The sequence below is a fragment of the Harpia harpyja genome, chromosome 20, assembly GCF_026419915.1.
Source record: "Harpia harpyja isolate bHarHar1 chromosome 20, bHarHar1 primary haplotype, whole genome shotgun sequence".
Lineage (NCBI taxonomy): Eukaryota > Metazoa > Chordata > Aves > Accipitriformes > Accipitridae > Harpia > Harpia harpyja.
Window position 1 is genome coordinate 4,661,687 of NC_068959.1, and position 21,793 is coordinate 4,683,479.

A 21,793-nucleotide genomic window follows, 5' to 3' on the forward strand; every position below is an offset into this window, starting at 1 on the left:
TGCCCGCGTAAACATAAAAGGAGAGTACACACCCAAGGATAGGAATTTGTAAAATTTTTCTGGGAATATGCTTGGCACATTTTTTTTTCTTCAGGTTTCACCCAATTCTGATCAGTACAGTCTCAGTTGGTGTAAATGAGCACAGTTGCATCGTCTTCACTAGAGTCAGATGGGTGAAGATCTGGCTTTTTACCTTTAACTAGAGGTGCCTTCCCTATGGTGCATCTATTTCTCATGTCAAAGGGCATGTAGTTTTACCAGTAAGTCACTTGTTTAACTGGTAACTCACCAAGCACAGGAGTAATGGAAAGTGCTCCTACCAACACTTGCTAGCTAGCAAAAGTTGAGTGTGAGGTACCCATCTTTTGCACGGTTTTTGCCCTACTAAGATGCTGGTTGAGACTGAATAATGTTTAGAAAACCAGTTGCCTTTCTCCGTGTTCACCATCAAATGTCCTTATTTAAGTTCTTCCCAAATTTGTCGCTCAGCTGCTGTATTAGTCTTGCCAGCTCACCAGTAGCTTGTGACTTTTCCTCTAAGAGTTCATAGCGGAGACTAGAAATATCTTGCTTAATCTCTTTAAGTTCTCCTAAAAGGAGGAAAATATTCTTGTTAGCAATATGGAACCAAATAATTAACCTCTATGGTTTTAAGATCTGAGAAAGCGTTAATTTCAATGACCTTGGTCATGAATGTGTGTGGAGCTCCATATGATGTCCCTGCATTTATGCACTTAATATTTGACTTATAAGAAATAACCTGTACTTGCAGTAGTGGTACTGACAGCAATAGCAAGTATGTATGGAAAGTTCATCTTTTTTCTCAAGTCTGTTATCTCTCCACATGCAGATCCCCACCTACACAGGGCATTTGCAGGAGGGTAGCAGCTAAGAGGTGTTAGAAAGAGGTTCTTTTCCATCTGCATATAAATCCTACATGATACCATGGCTGTACAAATCCTTATCCAGTTCAAAAAAAGTCCTTGGGGCAGGAATGGGCAGTACAGTCAGAAATTGCTTTACTTAGACCCCAAGACAAGGTTAGGTGTTGGCAATATCGTGGGTGTTGTAAAGCAAGGAGAGGTAGAACTATAGGGCAAAGCAGGATTATGTAAAGACAGATCCTATGATATATGTCTTCTCCTAAGGAAAATTAAGGACCCAGAATTTAAAGAGCATAAAAGTGGCTCAGTTACCACTGCTCACCTTAGCGTGAGCATGAGCATGCTCTCTCTCTCCAGAGGACATTATCTAAGCTCAACCCTCCTACTGGCTGTATCAATAGCAATAACATTACATGCTCTAATCTGTGTCAATTATAAAAATCCACTTGCCTTCATTAACCTCATCATTTTCTCGGTCAACCTGAGCCTTCAGTACATACCGCTTAATCAGACGTTTCATTATTTTCTGAAAAGAGAACAGAAACACTTATCTTAATGTGAGCTTATCCACATTGCCTTAATTCTAGACTCATTAGGAGCAATTCAAACACCTGACTTCACTATGGATAAAACCTGGCTTCAGATGATGCAAAGAGAATTTTTTATTGACTTCCCATTTATTTTATACTTCATGTTATGAACTTTGTACTACAATAGTTGATTGACAGCCATTCCATAATAAGCCCACATACGAGGCACTTTGGGGTAATTTGTGGGATGCACATGAATGTAGAGTATGTCCCACAGACAGAAAAAAAACACAGATGAACCAATAGCAAGCTAAGAAATGGGATCCGGAGCCTTCCTTTAGCATGTTGCTGTTTAATGTATCAATAAAAGATACTTTACAGGAAGAAATAAATGGTTAATTAATGATGTTAGCAACCTCACTCATGATGATGAACTAAACATCTGACCTGAGGTTAATAGAAAGACTCTGTTTGCCTTGCAATTGGGGTTTTAGGAGAGAAAACAAATTTAGTGAAGGACAGAGAAAAGACAGTTTGAACAGAAGTGGAGAACTTGGCTTAAGGGAGAGAAGTTTCTTAGGGAAATGGCAGATTTTAAGGGACATGCACAGAGGAAAAAATAGACCCATGTAGACCTATAAAATGGGAGATGGTTGTTAGTAAGGAACAGTGTATATGGAAATAGAAGAAGATGACTATGGATACGAGCTTGCAATGTGATATTGTTCCAAAAATGCATAAATTACATTTATCTAGAAGGAAAGTAACTTTGCAGTCTTGGGCTACGCACTGGGTTACAGCTGAAGGCCTGTGTCATTGCCAGTTCTTCACTACAGAAAAGACACTCATCAATGAGGAGAAAAAAAAAAAATCTTAACTATGATAAACATAAAAAGGGTTGCTCTGTCAGAGGCAAATTTAGGTGCATCCTCTGCAAACAGAGGAGAGCTCAGTGAGCATCCAAGAACAGATACACAAATGTCTTTCATCAACCAGATGGCCACTGTTAAGGGAAAAGCCTCTCCCAGCATGGGCTCACTTATTCACAGAGCCATCATATGTCTCTGCTTTGAACATCACTGAAAAAATGCTGCACAGAGTGTGAAATATGAATTAAGAAATCAGTACACCTGCTCTTTTTTCTTAGTAGCCAAATATGGATTATAGCAGCGCAAAAGGCATGTGAACATCAAAGAAGGATCCAGTCATTTGTATATGTCATGCAGCCATGGAATATGGGATGTCTAAGACTGTCCTTGTATCAAAGAGGCATCTGGCTAACCGGGTGAGTCATTAAGGCAACAGAGATGAGGCAGAGCGCACGTACGGTGTGTTGAAGATGGCCAAGGTAGTAGAATCCAGAGGGAGGTAGGGTTGTCACCTGAGAAAACATAAATGAAGTAATGTTTGGGGAAAGTAGGGAAATCCTGGATCGAAAAAGAAATTATTTTTTCAGAATAGACGACAGAGGAAATTTAGACTAAACCAAGGAATCATCACACAGTGAATGCTCTTATTACCTGGAAAAATGTGATAACATAACATCTATCTACTCCAGTTCCCATAGAGCTTGTATTTCTGAGGGACGCTACTCAAATGCTATCCTTATTAACCACTATGTGTGATGGAAGTCACTCATTTAAGGCTGCCTAGTCTATCAAATACATGTTGTAGTCAGATTTGTCCACAGAAACTAAATACTAAAAATGTGACCACTTTTTAACAAGAGTCTACTTAGCCACTTAGTAGACATCTCTGCCAATAGCTTTAGGAAAGTAATTAATTTTTGCCTTAATATTGCACCGTGGCTTCTAAGCTTTCTTCTCCTCTTCTCCCCAGTACTGCTCCTTTTAGCTACAGTGGGTGAAATAGCCTCTCGGCAAAATAATCCTGGTTCCTGCAAGGAAATACTGAACAAAACTTACAGAAGTCTCGTGGTAATGAATGCTAAACTTGAAACAATTCAAATACGTCTGATTTCTATAAAATACTGTTCCTCCATTCTCTAAAAGTTAATTGAAATTCTTCAGGTCTTAGAATCTTTTATACTATGCAACACTCAACTACTGAGTGTTGGTCTTAAAATGGTCTTAAAAGAATAGGTTCTAGGAACAGGTCAGGCGTTTGTAAATTATAACTCTGCACTGAACTAAATCTTTTAAATGTATTTATTGGCACAACCTCCAAGCTCTGCATTTGTCATCAGCTATCTGAATACCTCCTATACCTTCTAGCACAGAGGGAAATGAGAAGAAAAGGACAGATTTGTGGCCAAGGGACTGAAGTTTGACTCATGAGATGTGGGGCTCAATTTCTCATTCAACCATAGGCTTTTGGGTCTGATAAGTCCTGCTGGACCTCAGTTCCTTGTCCTTAATGTGGAGGCCATGATGTCTTCCCACTTCACTATTTATAGTGTTTTATTCTGGACTTCACTTACATGCACTGTTGAAGAACACATTGTTCCAGACCTTAATACTGCTGTTCAAGTCACAGGTTTCTTCTTGATGCGGTGTTTGTGGGCACTGCAGATGTCATTTGACGTGAGTGTGGGAGGTCCCAGGGCAGCACTAGTGGGAGGAAATGCTTTGTACCTTCATGTCCCTGGCCAAAATCAGACGCAAGTCAACAGTGATCAGAGGGGGCAGCTACTCACTGGGGCATCAGATCTCAAATGTGGTGATCTCAAATGCACACATTATCAGTTAGGCAGCAGAAGAGCTCGAGAGTGAAGCGAGCAAAGGAATTTCCTTATTTCTCACCTCTTTGCTATTTTGTTTCTCCAAACAGCAAAGAAATATACTGCTTAGCCTTTAAAAGTAAAAACTATTCCTTCTATTTTTTTTTTTCCCTGACAAATCCTTTCATGAGTTGTTGATAGCATGGCAGACTGCAGTGCTGAAGGTGGGAAAAACTTGTGAGCTTAGCACAGCATTTTAGCAATGCTCCATCTCAAAGTCTCAGCTCAAGGGGGTTTGATAAAGGTATCCTTTTGCCTGGACTAGTTTATTCCCAGATCACAGAGGCTGTGTGTTGACTTGTTCTCCCTCCTTTTCAAATGATTGCATGTTTAGGTTCTGTATATTGTTATCCCTTAAGAGCACTGTCTGTATGTAGTCCAAGTACACAGGCTGCAGAAAAGCTACTGCTTCAGAGGTTTTCCCAGTAGTAGAAGAAAGCTTGCTGGCCAGATTATCAAACTGTTTGTTCTTCTTTATATTTAGATAATCAAGACTATTACACTCTCCTTATATGATCTGGGCAATTTCTTCCTGCAGCGACTGAAACTTTCTAAGATCATTTGAAGACAAACGTAGTAAGAGCATTATTAAAGCAGAATAACAGGTAGTTATCTTTTTCTATCTATTTTTCACAGCTGCCTTTAGCTTTTTCAACCTTGGAAATGAGGGTCTAATTTACCACAAACATTAGGCAGTCTCATTTAGAATTAATAGCTCCAGGAAGAGAATGAGTCCAGCAGAGGCTGACACATCTTTCCATTACCTGTGGGTTTGAATGGACAGGAAAATGCCAGAAACGCTGAAATGCTATTTTGAGCAGGACACAATCATCTCTTCCCTTTGCCTTTGATGGTATCAAGCCAACTAACTCCAGATGCCAGAGTGAATGTATCCCATTTCTAACTTAGATTTTTAGATACTCCTCCTATCCTGGCACAAAAGCCTGAACAACTTTTAAAACCAGTAGAAACTTATTACTGGTCTGTTGTACAGCCTTGGAGCCCATTGTGCTGGATACTATACCAACACAAGACAAATTACTTCTAGATTTGCCATTGCACACATTTTATTCAACTTAACTGCTACTTTCCTAAACTCTTTAATGTCGGTTCCTTCAGACACATCACTTGCTGTCAGATTCCTTTTCACTTTATGGTAAAAAATAAGGAAAAAATCCCGTGGGGTACATTTTGCTTGTTGTGTTACTCTACTACACGTGTTTGCACAAGAAATAATACATCTGCTGGCATGAACGCTCCAGCTGAGACAGACAGTTGTGTTAGTTCGTGCGATGGCTGGGGTACCCTGTGCCACCGCTCCAGCCACAGGTATTTTTGAACTGTACCACATTGCAGGTTTAGCTTGGTAGGACAAGTCACTGCCAGAGAATGCACGTGGAAATGTTAATGCAAAGGCTGGAGAGATGATGCTATGTCATGACAAATGAAATGCTGTTGATGCAAGACTGGAGGATCAAAGCTTGAATGATATTTCTTGTATTAAATTAAATACCCTCGAGTGGAATTAATTAGTGTGACAAATGCTAACACCATGTGTATTTCCATGGGTGATAGGTTGTCTTTGTCTCTGAAGTGCCCCAGCACGGTCCTGTGCCCGTGCCTGGTGTGTCACGGGATAGCATTAACTGGAAGAAAACGAACATGACCCTTGCAGGTAAGAGCTGTTCACAGACAGATCTCTTCCCTGGCTCTTGCTTTCAATGATGTGATTACCTGATATCTTGTGGGCTTGTTATAAGCGTTCTTCCCAGAAAAAATGTCTGTATTTCGAGCGCTAGAGTGAAAACGAACTTTCTGAAATTATAAAACATCATGATATAATTAAATCAATGATAGTTTCTCATACCCAGACAGCCCCAAACTAAACAGAGCTTTATAAAAACAGTAGGAAATGGTTTAATTTATGAGTAGAATAAACCCCAGCACATTCAGGTCTAAAAAAGTAAACTTTTGAAAGACAGAAAAGGGTCAAAACCCACAAGTTACTGAAAAAAATGGACTATAAATTGGCTAGACAAGAATGGTATTCTCACACGAGTTTTAGACAAGGTGTTAAGTGGCACAAAACTTGTTAATCTAAAATAGATCGGTGATTATCAATTTAGAACACAATTTAAGGAAGGAAGAAGAATAAATGCTTATGTTTACAGAGAACAAATCAATGTGGTACAAAAACAAATTTTGAAACAGAATTGATTTTCATCGGTCCTTTTCAAAGAGCAGTACAGTACACTACTTCTTCAGCTCAACAAAAATATGCTTTTTTTTTTTTTTAGATAGAGCAGTATTTTTTATCAGAGGACATCACAGCTACTAATTTTGTGCTCTAGAAGCTTCCAAGGAGAATTTTCTGAAGACTACACACAGTATTTGTAACAGATTTCTTTGACTCTGTTATCTACCTCTGAACATTTTGGTTCAAGTGCTAATGAAAAAAGGAATTAATTCATATCATAGACCCAAAGGACCCAACACATATCGTAGGCCTCTGAACCTCTATGCAAGTGTATGTACAGGGAAAGCCCTGGTTAAGGGTTTTGCTTCCCTGACTGGACCAGAGATCCTGAGAAATAGGTGATTTTTTTTTTTAAAGTTATTATTATTATTTTAAAATCGGGATGCTGATAATGGTTGGACTAAAAGTCTGATGTAATCATGTAATTATTTTTTTTATTTCTCACTCATCAGGTGTGCCATGGTTTTACAGAGACTGTTTTGAAGATGATCTGTGAACAAAATCAACAGGCAAGCAAGAAATGACTGATACCTTTAATTGTTTATGTCAAAGCCATGGTTACCATGAATTTTGCATGAGTTCCATGAAAAAGGGCAAGCCAGACACTTTCACTCATGTGGCTTGGGGAACAAGGGGCTTGGAGAAAATTTTATTACTTTAGTTTGTGCTTTGAAGCAGAAATTAAATTTCAAACAAAGCAAGCTTTGTGTGGTTAGATTCAAATACCATTTAAAAATACTATTTTTTTTAATCATTATTTGAGATAGTTAAAGGACAAACATGTCTTTTATTTCAAGATTCCACTGTTCTAGTGGGTCTTTAAGTAATCAATAGTAGTGTTAAATGAATTTATAGAGTAAAATGCCTCCAATGCTTGTCTATCTTGGCAATGCTCACTGTGTTGGGTAGTTAAATTAATTGCTAGCATGGAGTAGACCCCATGGATACGCTTCTCCCTTCAATTTAGGCTCTGGCAGAAACTGAATGAACATTGGACCTGAGCAGTCCTCTTAAATTTGTGGGATCATGATCTCCTCCAAGGCCATGGGCATTGCCTGGAGCCAGATGGTTCACTACGAGTTGTGTTGCTCAGCTGTTTGCTCCTTCAAAGAGAGCCAGGAGATCCAGATGAAGCCCAAAAGCAGGCTGCACATTACAAAGGTGAACTGTGTAAAGCCTCCTCCAACCTCCCTTTCCTTCTCCTCTGTCTCTCTTATTACACCTCCTCTCTTTTGCAGGCTTAAAACTGGGGGTTGGCTGCCCAGCCTCAGTTGGAGAGTCCCAGTGTCACCCACTTCTTCCCTCTCCTGTGCAGTGCCACGCAGCTGGGGTTTTAAAACCTGGATGGATGAGTCTGAGACCAGGCTGAGGGAATAGCAACATGCCCCAGAAAGGCTGGCCAGCCTGCCAAGGAGCCACACTGGCCTCTCACGTGCAGTGACTGTAGGAAATGAGAGACAACACATTTCAGAGGACTTTTCCTTTCCCCCAGGAATGGGTTCCCAGTGTTGTTCTCTTGTTTCAAACCCAGCTTGAGCTGAGAAAATTAAATAAAGGCCAGGATGCTTTTAAGCAAAGCTGCCTCCTCCCATCTTTGAATCCACTGAATCTGATGATGGCAGCTGAGTGCCTGTGGCTTAGTTCCTGTGAACATTTTGGGTGTTTTCTTCTCCAACGTAAAGCAGGTGGAATTGCCCTGTGAGTGGGATGATGTTTGTGACAGATTTATGTGCTAGGAATGCTTCATCCCAGTGACGCTCAGCGCTGTGTTGTAGATGATAATTTCTGCAGGCAACATCATTTTCTCTAATTTCTTTGGCATTTTCCCACAGGGGAGCAAAGCTAATTCTGTTGGGAAGGGTCTGGATGCTAACCATATTCTTGCATCTCTCTTGCTTTGTCACGCAGACACTCGCTAGTGCTGAGGAAAGCGTACTGCTGTATAGCCAGTATTTCCAAAGCAAATTTCTATTTCGAATGACCAAAGGGGCGGAGGCTGAGGCAGGATCTACTCATTAGTGGCTACACATCACTAGGCAGATGTAAGTAGAGAGGTTGTTAATTATAGCTTTAGGTATCTATGAGGTGTTATTAAGCACTGCTTGGAAACTTGTTCCCAAACCTGGAATGGTAGTAAATGTAATGACAGTAAAATTAATTTGGAAATCACTTAAAGGGACGTGGATGTTTTGAAAAGGCAAAAGGCCTGCTGGGTAGATGAGGAGTCAGACAAGTTGGGATCCTGTTTGTGCCTCTGCTTCTGCCCTTCATCTTTGACCTTGCTTATTTGACATTGGGAAACTCCCTTATAAAAGTGCCTGCTTTTATAAAATTTGCTTTTTTCCAGGTGTCCAGACAGTGCCTAGTATAATGAGACCACAAGTCTGGGAGGACCCTCTAGGTGCAATGTAATAAAAGTGACATGCCATGATGAGGCTGAACTGTCTCTGATCTACTTGTGTACCATGGAACCCCCTCCAGAAGGTTCCTGGCACAAATCCTTTCTACAAAGAAGGCGAAAAGTGAAGATACAACATACCCGTTGTTTGGAATTCAGCATCCCCATCTCAAGATCATTTTCACAGTTTTTGGCCTTAGATTTGCAGAGTTTTATGAGGCACATTTTCATTCTCAGTATGAGATAATAAAATGATTTAGGGCTTGGCACTAGATTAAAAGGAGCAGGTAAAGTCCTTCCTTCGTCAAAGTAGGATAGCCAGAGCTTGGCACGTGCAAACTTCCACTCCACATCTGCATCCTCCTTGGGAAGGGAAGAGAAAAAAAGAACACCCAAATGCATGATTAGTAAATAGGAAGGAATTTACCTGTGAGAAGGACAAACATACAGGTAGGATTTAACTAGAATCAGATTTCTGTTTGCCAAATGAAGACCTTTGCGCACAATGTGTCTTTGTAGGTGGTTTTGTGATAACCTCAAACTAAGGAAAATTTGAACAAAACCATGGATAAACAGAGAGTAGAAGTCCTCCAAATACTAGACTATTTCCTGTTTCCTTGGCTATGAAAGGGGTTGTCTTTCAGTAACGATCTGGTGCTTGTGCTATGCTGATAAAAGAATATGTCAGAACATACACAGAGTCATGGAAACCAGAAAAACTGTTACATGCACAACAACAGCAAAGACTGTCTCTGATTAACTAACTGTTACCACTGCATTTGTCAGGAATCCCCCATAGAAAAAGCCAGGTTGCTGATTTCTTCTACCATTAGCTGATTTCCTCATGAATCCTGTTTGCATTCACCATCACATATCCCTAGATCACTACACCTTAATTCTCTTACTATTCACCTCAGTGGATGAAGGTGGAGAAAAAAGGCCATCACTCAGTGCCTGTGAACCTCCTTTACGAACTGTCAGGGTGTGCCAGGATCACTTCCATGTACAAGGGCAAGCTTAGCACATACTTGATGGATCTGCTTGGCATTTGTATGGGAGGATGGTCAGGGCCGTGTATCAGGATCATTTATCAGGCAAAAGAAAGGATGAGATACAGCTGCTCTACAGCTGTTTTCATTGTGGTTTATACAGAGGCCAGCAGCATCAATAGAAGCGTGGGTCTGCCAACACCCCGTACTCATGTACATCTGTGTTCTGCTGAAATTAATAACCTCTGATTAGCCCGTATCTCTGACACCCAGTCAAAAACTGGCATAACACAATTGAGATTAATTCTGTCACAGTTACAGCAATATGTCTCCACCAATGGAATAGCATTCACTTCTGCCACTTGGTCTTATTGTTTGGGGTTACACCTCACAGAAGCCTTAAGCTAAATTACAGTAGAAATCACTTGTGAACAGTTTTAATGCTTTTCTCTTAAGCAGGTAAGTAGCTACTGGTGGAAGTAGGTTTGGTTTCTGGCTGGCAAAAGGATTTTTTCTTTCCATAAATGCAAAGTTGGCAGGAAGCACTAATACTTGAGGCATAAACAGAAGAAAAACAGAAGTAGCTCAAGAGAGATGTCCAATGGAAAGCATGAGAATATGGTCTTGTCACTACAGCTGACAGTAAAACACGTTCCCAGTGACCATAATGGAATTTAATTCCTAAGTAATGACCAGCCTCTGTTGTTATTGACCTTGATGTCACCAGATAAACACATTGGCAAAAGGGACTTGCTCTGCAGTCAGTAGGATGACTCTGTCTTTAACCTCCCTGCTCCTGAGGATTGAAAGGAACTGGTATGAGATTTATTAGTTTTTCTCAGTCCTCAGGTAAGAGGATCTGAGCCAAATAGCTCACACTTGTTTTGCTTGCTGATAGTTACAAGTAGTCTTTAACAAAGTTTTGAAAATTTCCACGCAATCAAGAAGGATGATAAAGCATTTTTCCAGGAAAATGGTCATCACAAAGTTTAGACTAGAAAGTTAATATAGGCCGCTTATTCTGGTATTTTTAGAGATTTTTCTTCTGAAACTTTCAAGAGTATCTCTACCTACTACAATAAACTAGAAAATGCAGTAAGAGGCTGAGACCCCTTCAGAAGTAAATCTTGTTTCAGTAGAAGAGGATTCGGGAAGATGCTTGATCTTAAGTGATTAGAAACCTTTGGGGAAATGACTCTGTCGTCTGCATGCAGGAAAGCTTCTGGGGCAGAGAACATATGTAAGGTCTCTCTGACATTTAGATTTAGTTACAGCATGCACAAGATAGAGTTATATTTGCACTACAGTACATGGATGAACAAGACACTACAGCGAGAAAATATTTTCAGCTCTGGCCTTTTGCAGTGTCAGCTTCTGAGGGGAGATTACAACAAATAATTAATACAAACCCAGCTACAGAAACTTGACATTTAACGAATCAGAAAAAAGACGTGACTCAGCATATACATTATCCAAATAATTTTTTTTTCTGCTTTTATATATATTAGCAGGGAGTTGTTTATGTCCAAAGCATTTAGCAAATCCAGTCTGCTAATAGAAATACTACTGAACAAGGTTGGGTAAACCCTGCAAACGCCTTTCTGCAGAAACCTATTCATATTTCTTGAGGGCTATGTTCATGTCCTTTAAAAGTTGCAGTTATGTTTTACAGACCTATACACTCCTCAGAAAAATCTGTATCAAGGTTGTATGCCTGGTATTTGGAAAATATGGATTTTTTAAAATATGCATACATGAGTTTCAGACTTAGATGGGCTTGGGCGTTTAACCAGTAGAGAACAGGGCAAGAAAGTCAGATGAAATATTAGTCAATCTATCATAAGCAAACAATGCAGCTAAGGTAACACACATGGATAAACGATCATAACTGACAAAGGTCATAAAAAATATCACAAACTGCTTTCAATAAATACATGTAAAGGAAATTGGGTTTACTCACAGACGGTCATTAAAAAACAAGGAAGTTGAAGTTGTTCTAGAAATGATTCATTGTTAATTATTAATTCAATCCTAATTTAGGGAGGACAGACACAGCCTTAAGTCTTACAAAGTGTAAGATCTGAGTTTCTACAGCACTCTAATCTTGCAGATGGAATAAGCTACAGCTTCCTTGTTTTTTTAACATTTTCATTATTGGTGATAATTAAGTACATTAAGTTTGTAATCTAATTTCTTATCTTACCTCAATTTCTTGATAGGAGTTGTTGATCATGGCTATTAGCATATTAAGCAGCACCACCACCATAGTCACATTATATACTCCATAGAGTACATATCCAATATTCTCAATGAATTTATGATCGTACTTCAGCACCACAGATATCACTTCAGATAAGCCAAATATTGACCAGAATAAGGTTTTAAAACTTTCTTCTACCCTAAAAGCAAAACAAACAATCACTTTATAGAGTTGACACCAGGTTAGCCAGGCCAAATGCTAATAATGAAAGTGGCAATCCACCAACATAAATATGATGCCTTGGCACACTTATTGTAAGCCATTATCCAGCACCCAGGGATGTAGCAAATCATATTTCCTGATTTGATAAAGAAATATGATTTCTGATTAATACTATAAAGTTAGAGTGACCCCTCATTTGCTCCATCTGTTCTTCTCAGGTACACTATTTGTCACTTGGATTTTGTGTCCCTATTAAGGACTTCTCCATGGACAACTTGCAGTTTGAAACTTTTTGCATAGGGCTTTTTAATTCTACTTACGCTTTTCTCATCCAGAGAAGACAGGCAGAGGTTATCTGGGAAAGGGAAGAAGGAACCTAGTTTGACCTCCTTATATGATGTTGTTTCCAGGGCAGAAGGGAAGCACTACTTGTTACCCGGGAAAAGTGACTGAAAAGTTCTGATTAGTGGCATTAATATAACGAGCACACAGTGCAAATATAGTCAACCCATAGTCTGATTTTTCTTCCCATCCTGCTCTGGTGCTGCAAACAAGTCAGACACCCAAGCATTTGGAGCAAAAATCTGAAATTAAGGAGCGGTAGAAGATGTTGCAGAGAGGCATTTTGATATGGTTATTGCCCTTGCTTGAAAGTAGAAAGGAACCAGAGGAAAAGAAAAAGGTTGCAAACAGGAAAAAAAGAGGAGAATAAGCCAATGACAGAGAGAAGTGTGGCTGGAAAGGATGCGGCCAGACTGACAGGCCAAAAAGAGAGTCTGATGCAGAGGAGTCGAAGCTGTAATTGGCAGGAGGGGAGCAGCCACAGCTGAAAAGGAAGGAAGGAAGGAGGAGGAGGGACGCTGGTACGTTTTGGAAACAGTTTGCTTAATTTTTAATTTAGAAACACTTTTGCCTTCACTGAGCAATCCTTAGCATGTTAACGGTTACTTACCTCCACTCTCTCCCTGCCTGCCAGGAGGTAAATGCCTTCTAAGAAAACAATGCCATTTACAAATTATTTTGATGAAATGTTTTTTACTAGGGTGGCAGCCTAATCCTGCTAAATCTCTGCCTAAAACCAGATCATAGACACAAACTACAACATATCCTAAGGGAACAAAAAGCTTTACATCAACTCCAGTATCGATTACACCATGCATAAAAGCAAAAGAAATTAGTTTCACCCCTTTGAAAGGCTAGTGCAGACCACTGGGCAATTCCTTTCTGCCACAGCAAATTGATATTTATCTCCCATCATAACTTATGGTATTCCACATGCCATTTAGAAGTAGTAGTAAGACTGCAGTAAATATTTAGGTTTTATTTTCAGCCAATATAACTGCATTGACTTGTGGGGAGTAACCCTGAGCGGTGTTTCACATAGATGTTGCACAACTTATTCATTTAAAATGTGGCTTTCTATTGGGTCTCCATATCAGGGACATAGAGTCACTGATCCCATGTTCACTCCCCCTTGCTGCTTTGCCTGAGGCTGGGACAGCATGCAAAGATCCACTTGTGGGATGAGCTACGACTGCGCTGCAAACAAGTGCCATCACTTTTCCACTTGCTGGACATTTCCTCTCCTGTAACACTCTGCTTTTGTCTCCTGTCCTCATCTGCAGCCAAAGGTTACTGGCGTTAATGTGTCAGATGATAGACACCCTTTGCTTTTATGGTAGCAATCTGGCCAGTGCTTATTCTGTAAATGTTGTACTTTCCACTTAAAGAACACATGTAACTCCAAAAATCTCTGGCTTTGAAACCCACCACCTAAAAGTCACTTATCAAACTAATAAAAACCATAACCCCCAGCCTTGATCCCAGCGGCACCCTGCTATTAACCTTCCTTTTTTAATTTGGAAAGGTTCCCTTAGTTTTCCACCCTCCCAGCAGATTTTAATACAACCTGTCAACTCTGCTCCTTTTCCGCAGCTTAAGCATTAACCTTTGTTCTGGCGTCCTGTCAGATTCTCCTTCAAAAGTTAATTAAGGACTGCGAGCGGCCCTGACCTCCCTGAGCACTGCAGAGGAGGCAGGCAATTGCTCCAGTGCAAACGTCCATAGTCCTTATTCCCAGGGTCAGGTGAGGGACCAGCACCCACGGTGGTGGGACTGGAAAGGTGGTGTGAGAGGTGGACCTCACCCGTAGCACCCCAAAATGGTGCTTAGCAATGCCCCCAGGCAGACACAGGTCTCCCTCTCGTAGAGGAAACATTTCTAAGGAAATTTTGTACTAGTCCATCCCTACCCTCCAAAAAGGCTGGATGGCTCTTTCCTTCTCCCTTTTAGATTACTGCCAAATTGCACGCGATTTGGCACAGGTCACAGGGAACATCAGTTGGCTGGGTTTTTTTGTTTGGTTTTTTTTTTGAGAACGTCTCACTAAAACACGAGATGAGGATGTCTGGAGCCAAGTTTCAAAGATTCCAAGATGTTGATGTGCCTCGTTGTTGCCAGCTAAGCAATTTACCCCCTTCCTGCAAGGTCAGCTGGTGTTTTATCCTTCTGAAAGGCAGACAAATGAAGGAATGGAGGAAGGCAGGAGTTCTGCCCAGACCGACAGCTCCTGGCAGCAGCGGGATCTGGCAGTGGCAGATTGACTGATGCTCCTTGTGGAGATGGGTACCTGCACTCTCCCTCTGCCATGGTAGAGCCAACAGTTGCAGTGAGGAGAGAGCAGAGATTGTTTTTGTTTCTATACAGGCAGGCTTGTAAAAGTTAAACAAAGTTTAAAAAGTTAAATATTTTGCATCAAGGAAGAAAACAGACCATAGGCAATCATCGAGTTGCAGATTTTCCTCACTTTTGTAAACAGCAGTGTGCTGTTCATCAAAAAAGATCATGGCAAGGCTATGATTTCATGCCAATCTTGTGTCCTCCTCTTTAAGAAAGCTTAAGGCATCCTTTCTGACTGAGTTATTTCCTTAAACTGATTGGTTGAGACACAACACTGCCAAAAAAGCAATGCAGTCAATATAATCTACAAAAAGATCATATTTTGACAAAAAGTAAAATGAGAAGAAAAAAGCCTTCAAGCCTCGAAGAAGCAACATTGGCACTGAAGAGTGAGTCACATCTCTCTTTGGGGAGAGTGAGACAGAAAACCTCGCGTGGTAGCCTTCAGCCTGATTTGCGATGCAGAAAGCAAGATGAATGCAATCAGTCTTGCCTCCATTTCGATTTTGTTTGCATAGCATGTTCTTAATTACAGGCTCTTTCAAGAGCTGTGTTCTGTACACAGCATACAATAAACAGATAAACATAGCTGCGGTCGGTTGCAACTGTCGTGGAAATGGTCTACTTTTCAGCATTGAAGACCTTCAAAAAATTTTGGAAAGTATAGCACGGTTAGCTAAATAATCTCTGTATTTAACTGTGTGAAATAAAGTCCACTACATCTTTATTTCCTTTGCATCCAGAACATTAGAATGGAAGAAGTGACAGAAACTTTGCATGGTAACTCATTTCAGAGGCCACTGGGGTGCTACGTGCTTGCTCTGTAGATGATAGCAACACAAGCGAAACTGAGCACAAGATTTCAAAAGTGCAATAGCAAGGGAAGGCGAAAGCTAAGTTGCACCAAACATTCACTGATGATTACCATTAGAACTAAGCAAGCAATTCCCTCTTAGTGTTGTCTGGACAAATGTACGCTCTTTTTTCTGCCTATGTACTGTCCTGGGAAGCTGTGGTTTTCTTAAATATGTAATTCAAAGTTATTTCAGTGAGTAGCTCTTTGTCTGTGAGGTTTCTCACTGAGGCTATCCAGTGAGCTGTCAATTCATTGCCCTTTGAAACTGGCCACAATCAATTACTGCACAAATCCAGCAGGTCTTTTTCTGTCATGACTAGCCAAGTGATCTCTGAGGATCAGGTCCCATAGTCAAATAGTCATATTTTTGAGTATAAAACTTGCTTACTGTAAAATTTCACCCATCCTCATTAGAAGTCACAAACAAGCCCACCAGGAAATGCATTCAGTGAAGTCACTGAAGTCACAGAACGGTTATGAGGACACCAAAGTAAGCATTATTTTTCTTTGCCCCAGTGATTTTTCACAATAGTCAAGCTACTTAGTTATAATATTGAAATTTTCCTTCCTTTCATGAATAAGTTAATGGCAGCAGGAGCCCACCATGTTCAGCAAGGCTCACAGGCAGCTCACGAAAAATAGAGAAGGAAATGTTGCTAGAATTGGTAGCTGCCCATCTGCCAATATAACCTTGTCATTAGCTTATTGAAATTGTTTGAGACTGTATATCTCAGGGTTTCTAGCTTGTTGAGCGAGATGTCTGAGAAGGATTTTCTGGATGAATGTTAATCTATTCTCTTTGTTTCATATGATGAAAGGGCTCATTTTCACTGATCATCATTTGACACTCCCATGTGTTTAAATAATCAGAAGAAAGTAAGTCCATTTTAAATCTCTTCCAAATTCTTAAAAGGAAAATTTATGCTCATGGAGAATTTGCTTCATAACAACATGAAGTCCCTCCAGGATAAGTAGTCACCAGGCTGAAGTTAAGGAGGAAGAGCACTGCCTTTTGACAAGACTCACGAATCCAGACATCCCTTGGGCATTTAAGCAATCTCTACCAGTGAGCAGTCATCATTTTAGTCAATGTTTGCTCATTATTTCCATCAAAAGATAGTAACTACTGGAAGATCCACTTAGGCAATGAGTGCTAATGAGAGAGTTACTGCACGGCATTGCATCAGAGAGTGGAATTCTTCAGTGACGTGCTCTAGCAACGTGCCTGGGGGATACCATAACTGAAGGTTACTGTGCCACCAGGCAATCAAGGATGGTATCGACTCAACTTCTCATTAAGCCTTGTGCTTCAAGGGCATTTCCTTCTCTTCAAATAAGAAGCAAGTCACATCCCACACACTCAATTTTCTTCTACCTTACTACCGAGCACGGATAAACGCAATTGCATCTGGCCTCATAAATCCTTCCATTAAAATGTATCCTGAGGTTAGAGGAGAGGTCTAGAAGGCATATTTGGCTCAATTAGAGAAAGTAAACATTATGTTACAGGATACATGTCTCACAAGAGGGTGGTATGATAAAACTGGCTCCTGTGCATTTGGAAGGAAACAGCCACTCGCAGGACAGAAATTATGCTGAAAAGGTCATTTCTCCTAGAGGAGCTACGAGCTAAGCCACCAGCTCACCATGTGACACGTTAGAGAAATGACACCTCAGATGCCGGCTGTCTGCTCTGCATCTGGTAAACACCGTGGGCTCACGCATTACAAGCGTGGCGTGGCTGGCTGGAAGTCAGACCACAGCAAAGGGAAACCATTATGCCAGGCTTTCCTCTTCCTTCACAGACAGGTGTGTGGGGAGGGAAAGTCCCCACCATGTCCCTAAGACAAGTCACGGTGGGTTTGCGAGACACAAAGCTGACTGCCGCGGTGCTATGCTGGTGCCACATCGCAGTGCAAGGGAGGAGGTTTTCCTGTGGATGTTTGGGACACCTCCCTCAGAGGATGCTTGGGGGACATCCCTCAGACACAGCAAGACACCCAGGCTCTCCCCTCCTCTGAAAGCTCCTTCGGGACCTCAGCTGTCCCCCTCAGGGCTGGGTCTTGGGTTCCCGGGGTCCCAGAGAATCAAGATTGCATTTTCTCCTACCTTTGAGCTGTAGGCTTTCCCCTTTCAAAAGCAGCCTCAGTCCGAACCTCATTCCAGAAGCATTTGCCAACCTTTTTCTCTTCCCAACATCCCTGACAAGGTGGAGGCAGGACATAAGCACAGCCACCGCCGCAGGGCTCTGCGGCCACCCAGCAAGCGCTGGCAGGTGAGCACGACCCAGGCAGACCCACTGCCCTGCGTGGGCAGTAACCTGGCTTGATGCTCTGTACAGCTTTCACATGGTCTCTGCCAAAAAGTTCCCTGTCGGGATTTAAAAAACACAGCCTAGGCATCCTGGTTTGTTTTGCTTTTTTGAGCATCACAACTAGCATCTGGCTCTGCAGATGTGTACCTAATAATCACAGCTGTGCTCAGGTGGTATCCTAAAACAGACCCCACGTAAGCAAAATCCTCCCTTATTTTACACACACTTCGGCTTACAGCTTTAAGAACAATAATCTTAGGTCTAACCTCTTCTCCACTGCTTTTCTGGACTCATTAAACTGAACATCTCACAAAATATTTTCCTGATCTGTTATCTTGATTTCCAGAAATAATAGCTATTTCTGAACTACGCAACTCCCTGTGCTCAGGTCTTGAGCTGGCTACCAGGGCTGGAGGCTGTGCTACAAGTTTCCCAGGCAAAGTCTGGGTGTGACTTCCCCATGCAACTGGAGTAGAAACTATCTGACAGCAGCAACAGACCAAAATGGATTGAGCCCTGCAAAAGCAGCCGCTTTTCCATAGGTACTCACGTTGTAAACGCAGGGTTGTATTTTGCACCAAGGTAGTAAGAGTAAAGGTTGAACATTCCAATCATGAAGGCCAGGAACACCATGATGAAGATGACCATGAACTTGAAGATATCCTTCACAGTCCTCCCCAAAGAGATCTGCAGGGGGCCGAAGCTTTCGTTGGCTGGAAGAATGTAAGCAATGCGGGAGAAGCTGAGTACCACAGCTATTGCATACAGTCCTTCTGAAATGATCTGAGGATCCGAGGGAAGCCACTTGTTCCTGGCTAAAACAATACATGTACACTAGGTATTAGTAACAAAAAGTGTTAGATGGAAGTTATGACGATAAATGACCCCTTTTCAAGACTGAATCTTGGGTTTGGCTGGGAGTTAAAGAAAAAAAAGCTTTGGAACAACTGGTCACTGAAGTCCTCAGCATGCTGTACAAGTATGGGCGAGAAGAATTGTATTTTTCACATGGTAAAGATGAGAAATGAGCAAGTCACTGGGATGTACCAAAGTCACACAGCAAATAAATAGCATGGCTTTAAACAAATCTGATATTTTCCTTTTCCTAGTCAAACATCAACTGTGCTGTGCCTTTTCCATCTGAAGTCCTTGAGATGGAGAACCAAAACCACAACCCAGTGGACTTCGGCTATAAATTTGGATACATGGCACTGTGTCAATATTTGGAAAGGAAGCATGAGGGAGACTGAGATCTCTATCCCTACCATTAGATAAGAAAGTTAGGATCTGTTCAGATAAAGCAGATATAACCATCAAGTGTATCATCTTCATGTCATCTGAAAATTAAAACCAATTCTTGCAGTATAGTCACTCTAATATTTTTACTTTATAAAGCTTCTTGATACCAGATATGCATCATTTATTTAATCTACTGAAAATTTGAACATTGTTATTAATATGGCTTATAAGTGTCCTTGCATCAACTGAACTTCTTGATGAAAAGATTGTGACTCAGAGCTAAAACATGTGACATCTTTAAGGACACAGCAGTAAACTTAGGCATTATTTTCAGTAATCTGAACCAAAGGAAAAGCAGCAGATGGAGGAATTCGCAGGATCTGGTTGCGACATTCTGTTCCAGACCCTCTGCACCTTTGTATCATGAACTCGCTTTAAATGGGTCAGCGGCAAACCGGCGAGAGGCAAACCCCAACATCACCTCAGAGGCCTCTTGCTTGCCTGGGCAGGGAGAGGGAAGCTTACCTTCAGATGGGACACACCAAGCAGGAACCTGAGCTGGTGTGACCGGCTCACGGACCCACCAGTGAACATGTGGTCGTGCACCCTGGTGTGGGCTCAGGGCGTGTGTCTCTGGTGCTGAATGGTGCACATCTACAGTGGGTGAAGTCTGCTGCCCCAGATCTTCCTCTCCAGCCCAAGCCCATTGCTAGAATAACTACCTCACGACCCTAGGGAGCAAATGGCACTCCTCTGTGCCCAGGTCTCTAGCTCCTGCAGCCGCTCCATGAGCCAAATTCCCCGTGGATTTTGCTCAGGATTACATCTAAAGCTTGCAAAAGCATGCAATGAATCCAGTCCCCACACTGGGGTGCAAAGCTCTATTCATTTGTGAATATCAAAGAAAAACCATTTCAGCCATCAAAAATAATGTTGTCAAGGTTATGCTACTGCTTGCACTTCCAAATGTTAGCACTTACAGATGGTATAGGCTTTCCAAAAATAAAGTTTTTCTCTTGGAGGAGCAGCAGCTTATGGGTGTAATTGGTGTTTCTATTTCCATTATACAGGTGTCGGATGTAACAAAGGTGCAAAGTGTGCCAACAGTTAGAAATGCAGCTCCAGATCCTATGTTTGTTCACACATCTCCCCCCTCTCACATTTGGAAAACGAAGCAGGTTCATTCGTCTGTAATTTAAGTTATATTCTGCTCACTCCTAGTTCCTGATTATTTGTTGCTCAAGCTATTTTGTCAGGATGTGATTGACCTGAATGTAGCCTTAGCACAAGATCAGAGACTGAATGAGGCTCAGATCTCAATTCCTTTCTGACTGCTTAGGAAGATGGCTGGAATGGGTAGATCTGAGAAGAATAATTTGGTTTAATTAGAAAAAACCTACATATATATCACAAAAAGAAAGCTGCTCTCAGCACTGCCACACATTAGCCTAAAAGAACAGGAAGCATTAGATAGCAAAAAGCATCTTACCATAAGTAAAGTAAGCAACTTCAGGGGGAAGGGTGACATTATTGAGGTCATCATCTTGAACGTACTGATCTACGTACTGTTGTGCTTCAGTTGCTTTGAGAAAAGCCATGAACCTGGCGGTGAACGATGCCACGAAGATGGACAGCATCCCGAAGTCCAGCAGGTTCCAGAGATGCACGACGTATTCGCGTGGACCCTCTTCCCAGATCTCCTTGCACTCTGACCATATCATGCCTGCGGAAAGGCCAGAGCACGTTTAACCGGCAAACACAGAGGGTGCTTTTTGTATTCCAACAGACACATTTCCTGGCTAACAGTGGCTTCTAAGACAGAAGCAAATAACTCTTCAATTAAACTGAATTTCTTAAGAATGGCTCGTGTCATCTTTTCTTAAAAATTATTAAAAACTTTAAGCTTAGATGTCCTTTTGTGCATATGAGGTAGAAGTTTCCAAATTTTCCTATATGAGTCAATGGTAGAGTAGATTTCTGGTGATGTCAGAGAAAGCACAGTTCAGAAATACTGAAGACATTAGAAAATCCTACTGCTGATCTGTTTGGAAAAAATGTAGATTTCCTCTCCTGTCCCCCAAATCTCCTTGCTAAACTGTGCCACTGAAGATGGTATTGCTTGCTCTGCTCGTGTTTTCCTCCTTCCCTAAAATAATGGGTGGGTCCATTTTGAGAATGGAAACAGATCTTTGCGAGAGAAAATTGGATCCAGGAGTAAATACAGTATGATTAGAGAAAAGGGAAGGCAGAAGTTCTGCCCTTGAAGTTTTATATATTAAATAATAATGAATTTCCATACATGAAAATCTGATCTACCACTTTGAAAACGCTGAGTTTAGCCTGAATTTAGGATCTTTCTGCCAATAGACTTACAGATAAACCTAAACGCCAAACTCAGAAAATTCAAACGTTTTGACATTCATGTTCTACTGGGGAGTGCTGGGGAGGACAGGTAAGTTCAGTGGGCAAACTGGAGCTAAGAGCT

The 21,793-nt window shown here is 41.3% G+C and overlaps 1 protein-coding gene across 2 annotated transcripts in view; it reads right to left on the reverse strand.

Annotated features, from left to right (window-relative positions):
- Positions 1 to 284: 284 nt before the first annotated feature.
- TRPC7 (transient receptor potential cation channel subfamily C member 7) overlaps positions 285 to 21,793 on the reverse strand; it is an 80,418-nt gene continuing 58,909 nt past the window's right edge. The window contains exons 6-13 of one of the 2 annotated variants that reach the window (XM_052772125.1): positions 20,798 to 21,031; positions 18,620 to 18,884; positions 12,002 to 12,197; positions 8,951 to 9,172; positions 5,889 to 5,969; positions 2,742 to 2,795; positions 1,335 to 1,410; positions 285 to 590 (exon numbers count right to left, since the gene is read on the reverse strand). In XM_052772125.1, coding sequence (XP_052628085.1) covers positions 448 to 590; positions 1,335 to 1,410; positions 2,742 to 2,795; positions 5,889 to 5,969; positions 8,951 to 9,172; positions 12,002 to 12,197; positions 18,620 to 18,884; positions 20,798 to 21,031 — 1,271 coding nt within the window. In that variant the 3' untranslated portion in view covers positions 285 to 447. The remainder of the gene's footprint in view (positions 591 to 1,334; positions 1,411 to 2,741; positions 2,796 to 5,888; positions 5,970 to 8,950; positions 9,173 to 12,001; positions 12,198 to 18,619; positions 18,885 to 20,797; positions 21,032 to 21,793) is intronic. The other variant, XM_052772126.1, reaches the window with a different exon arrangement.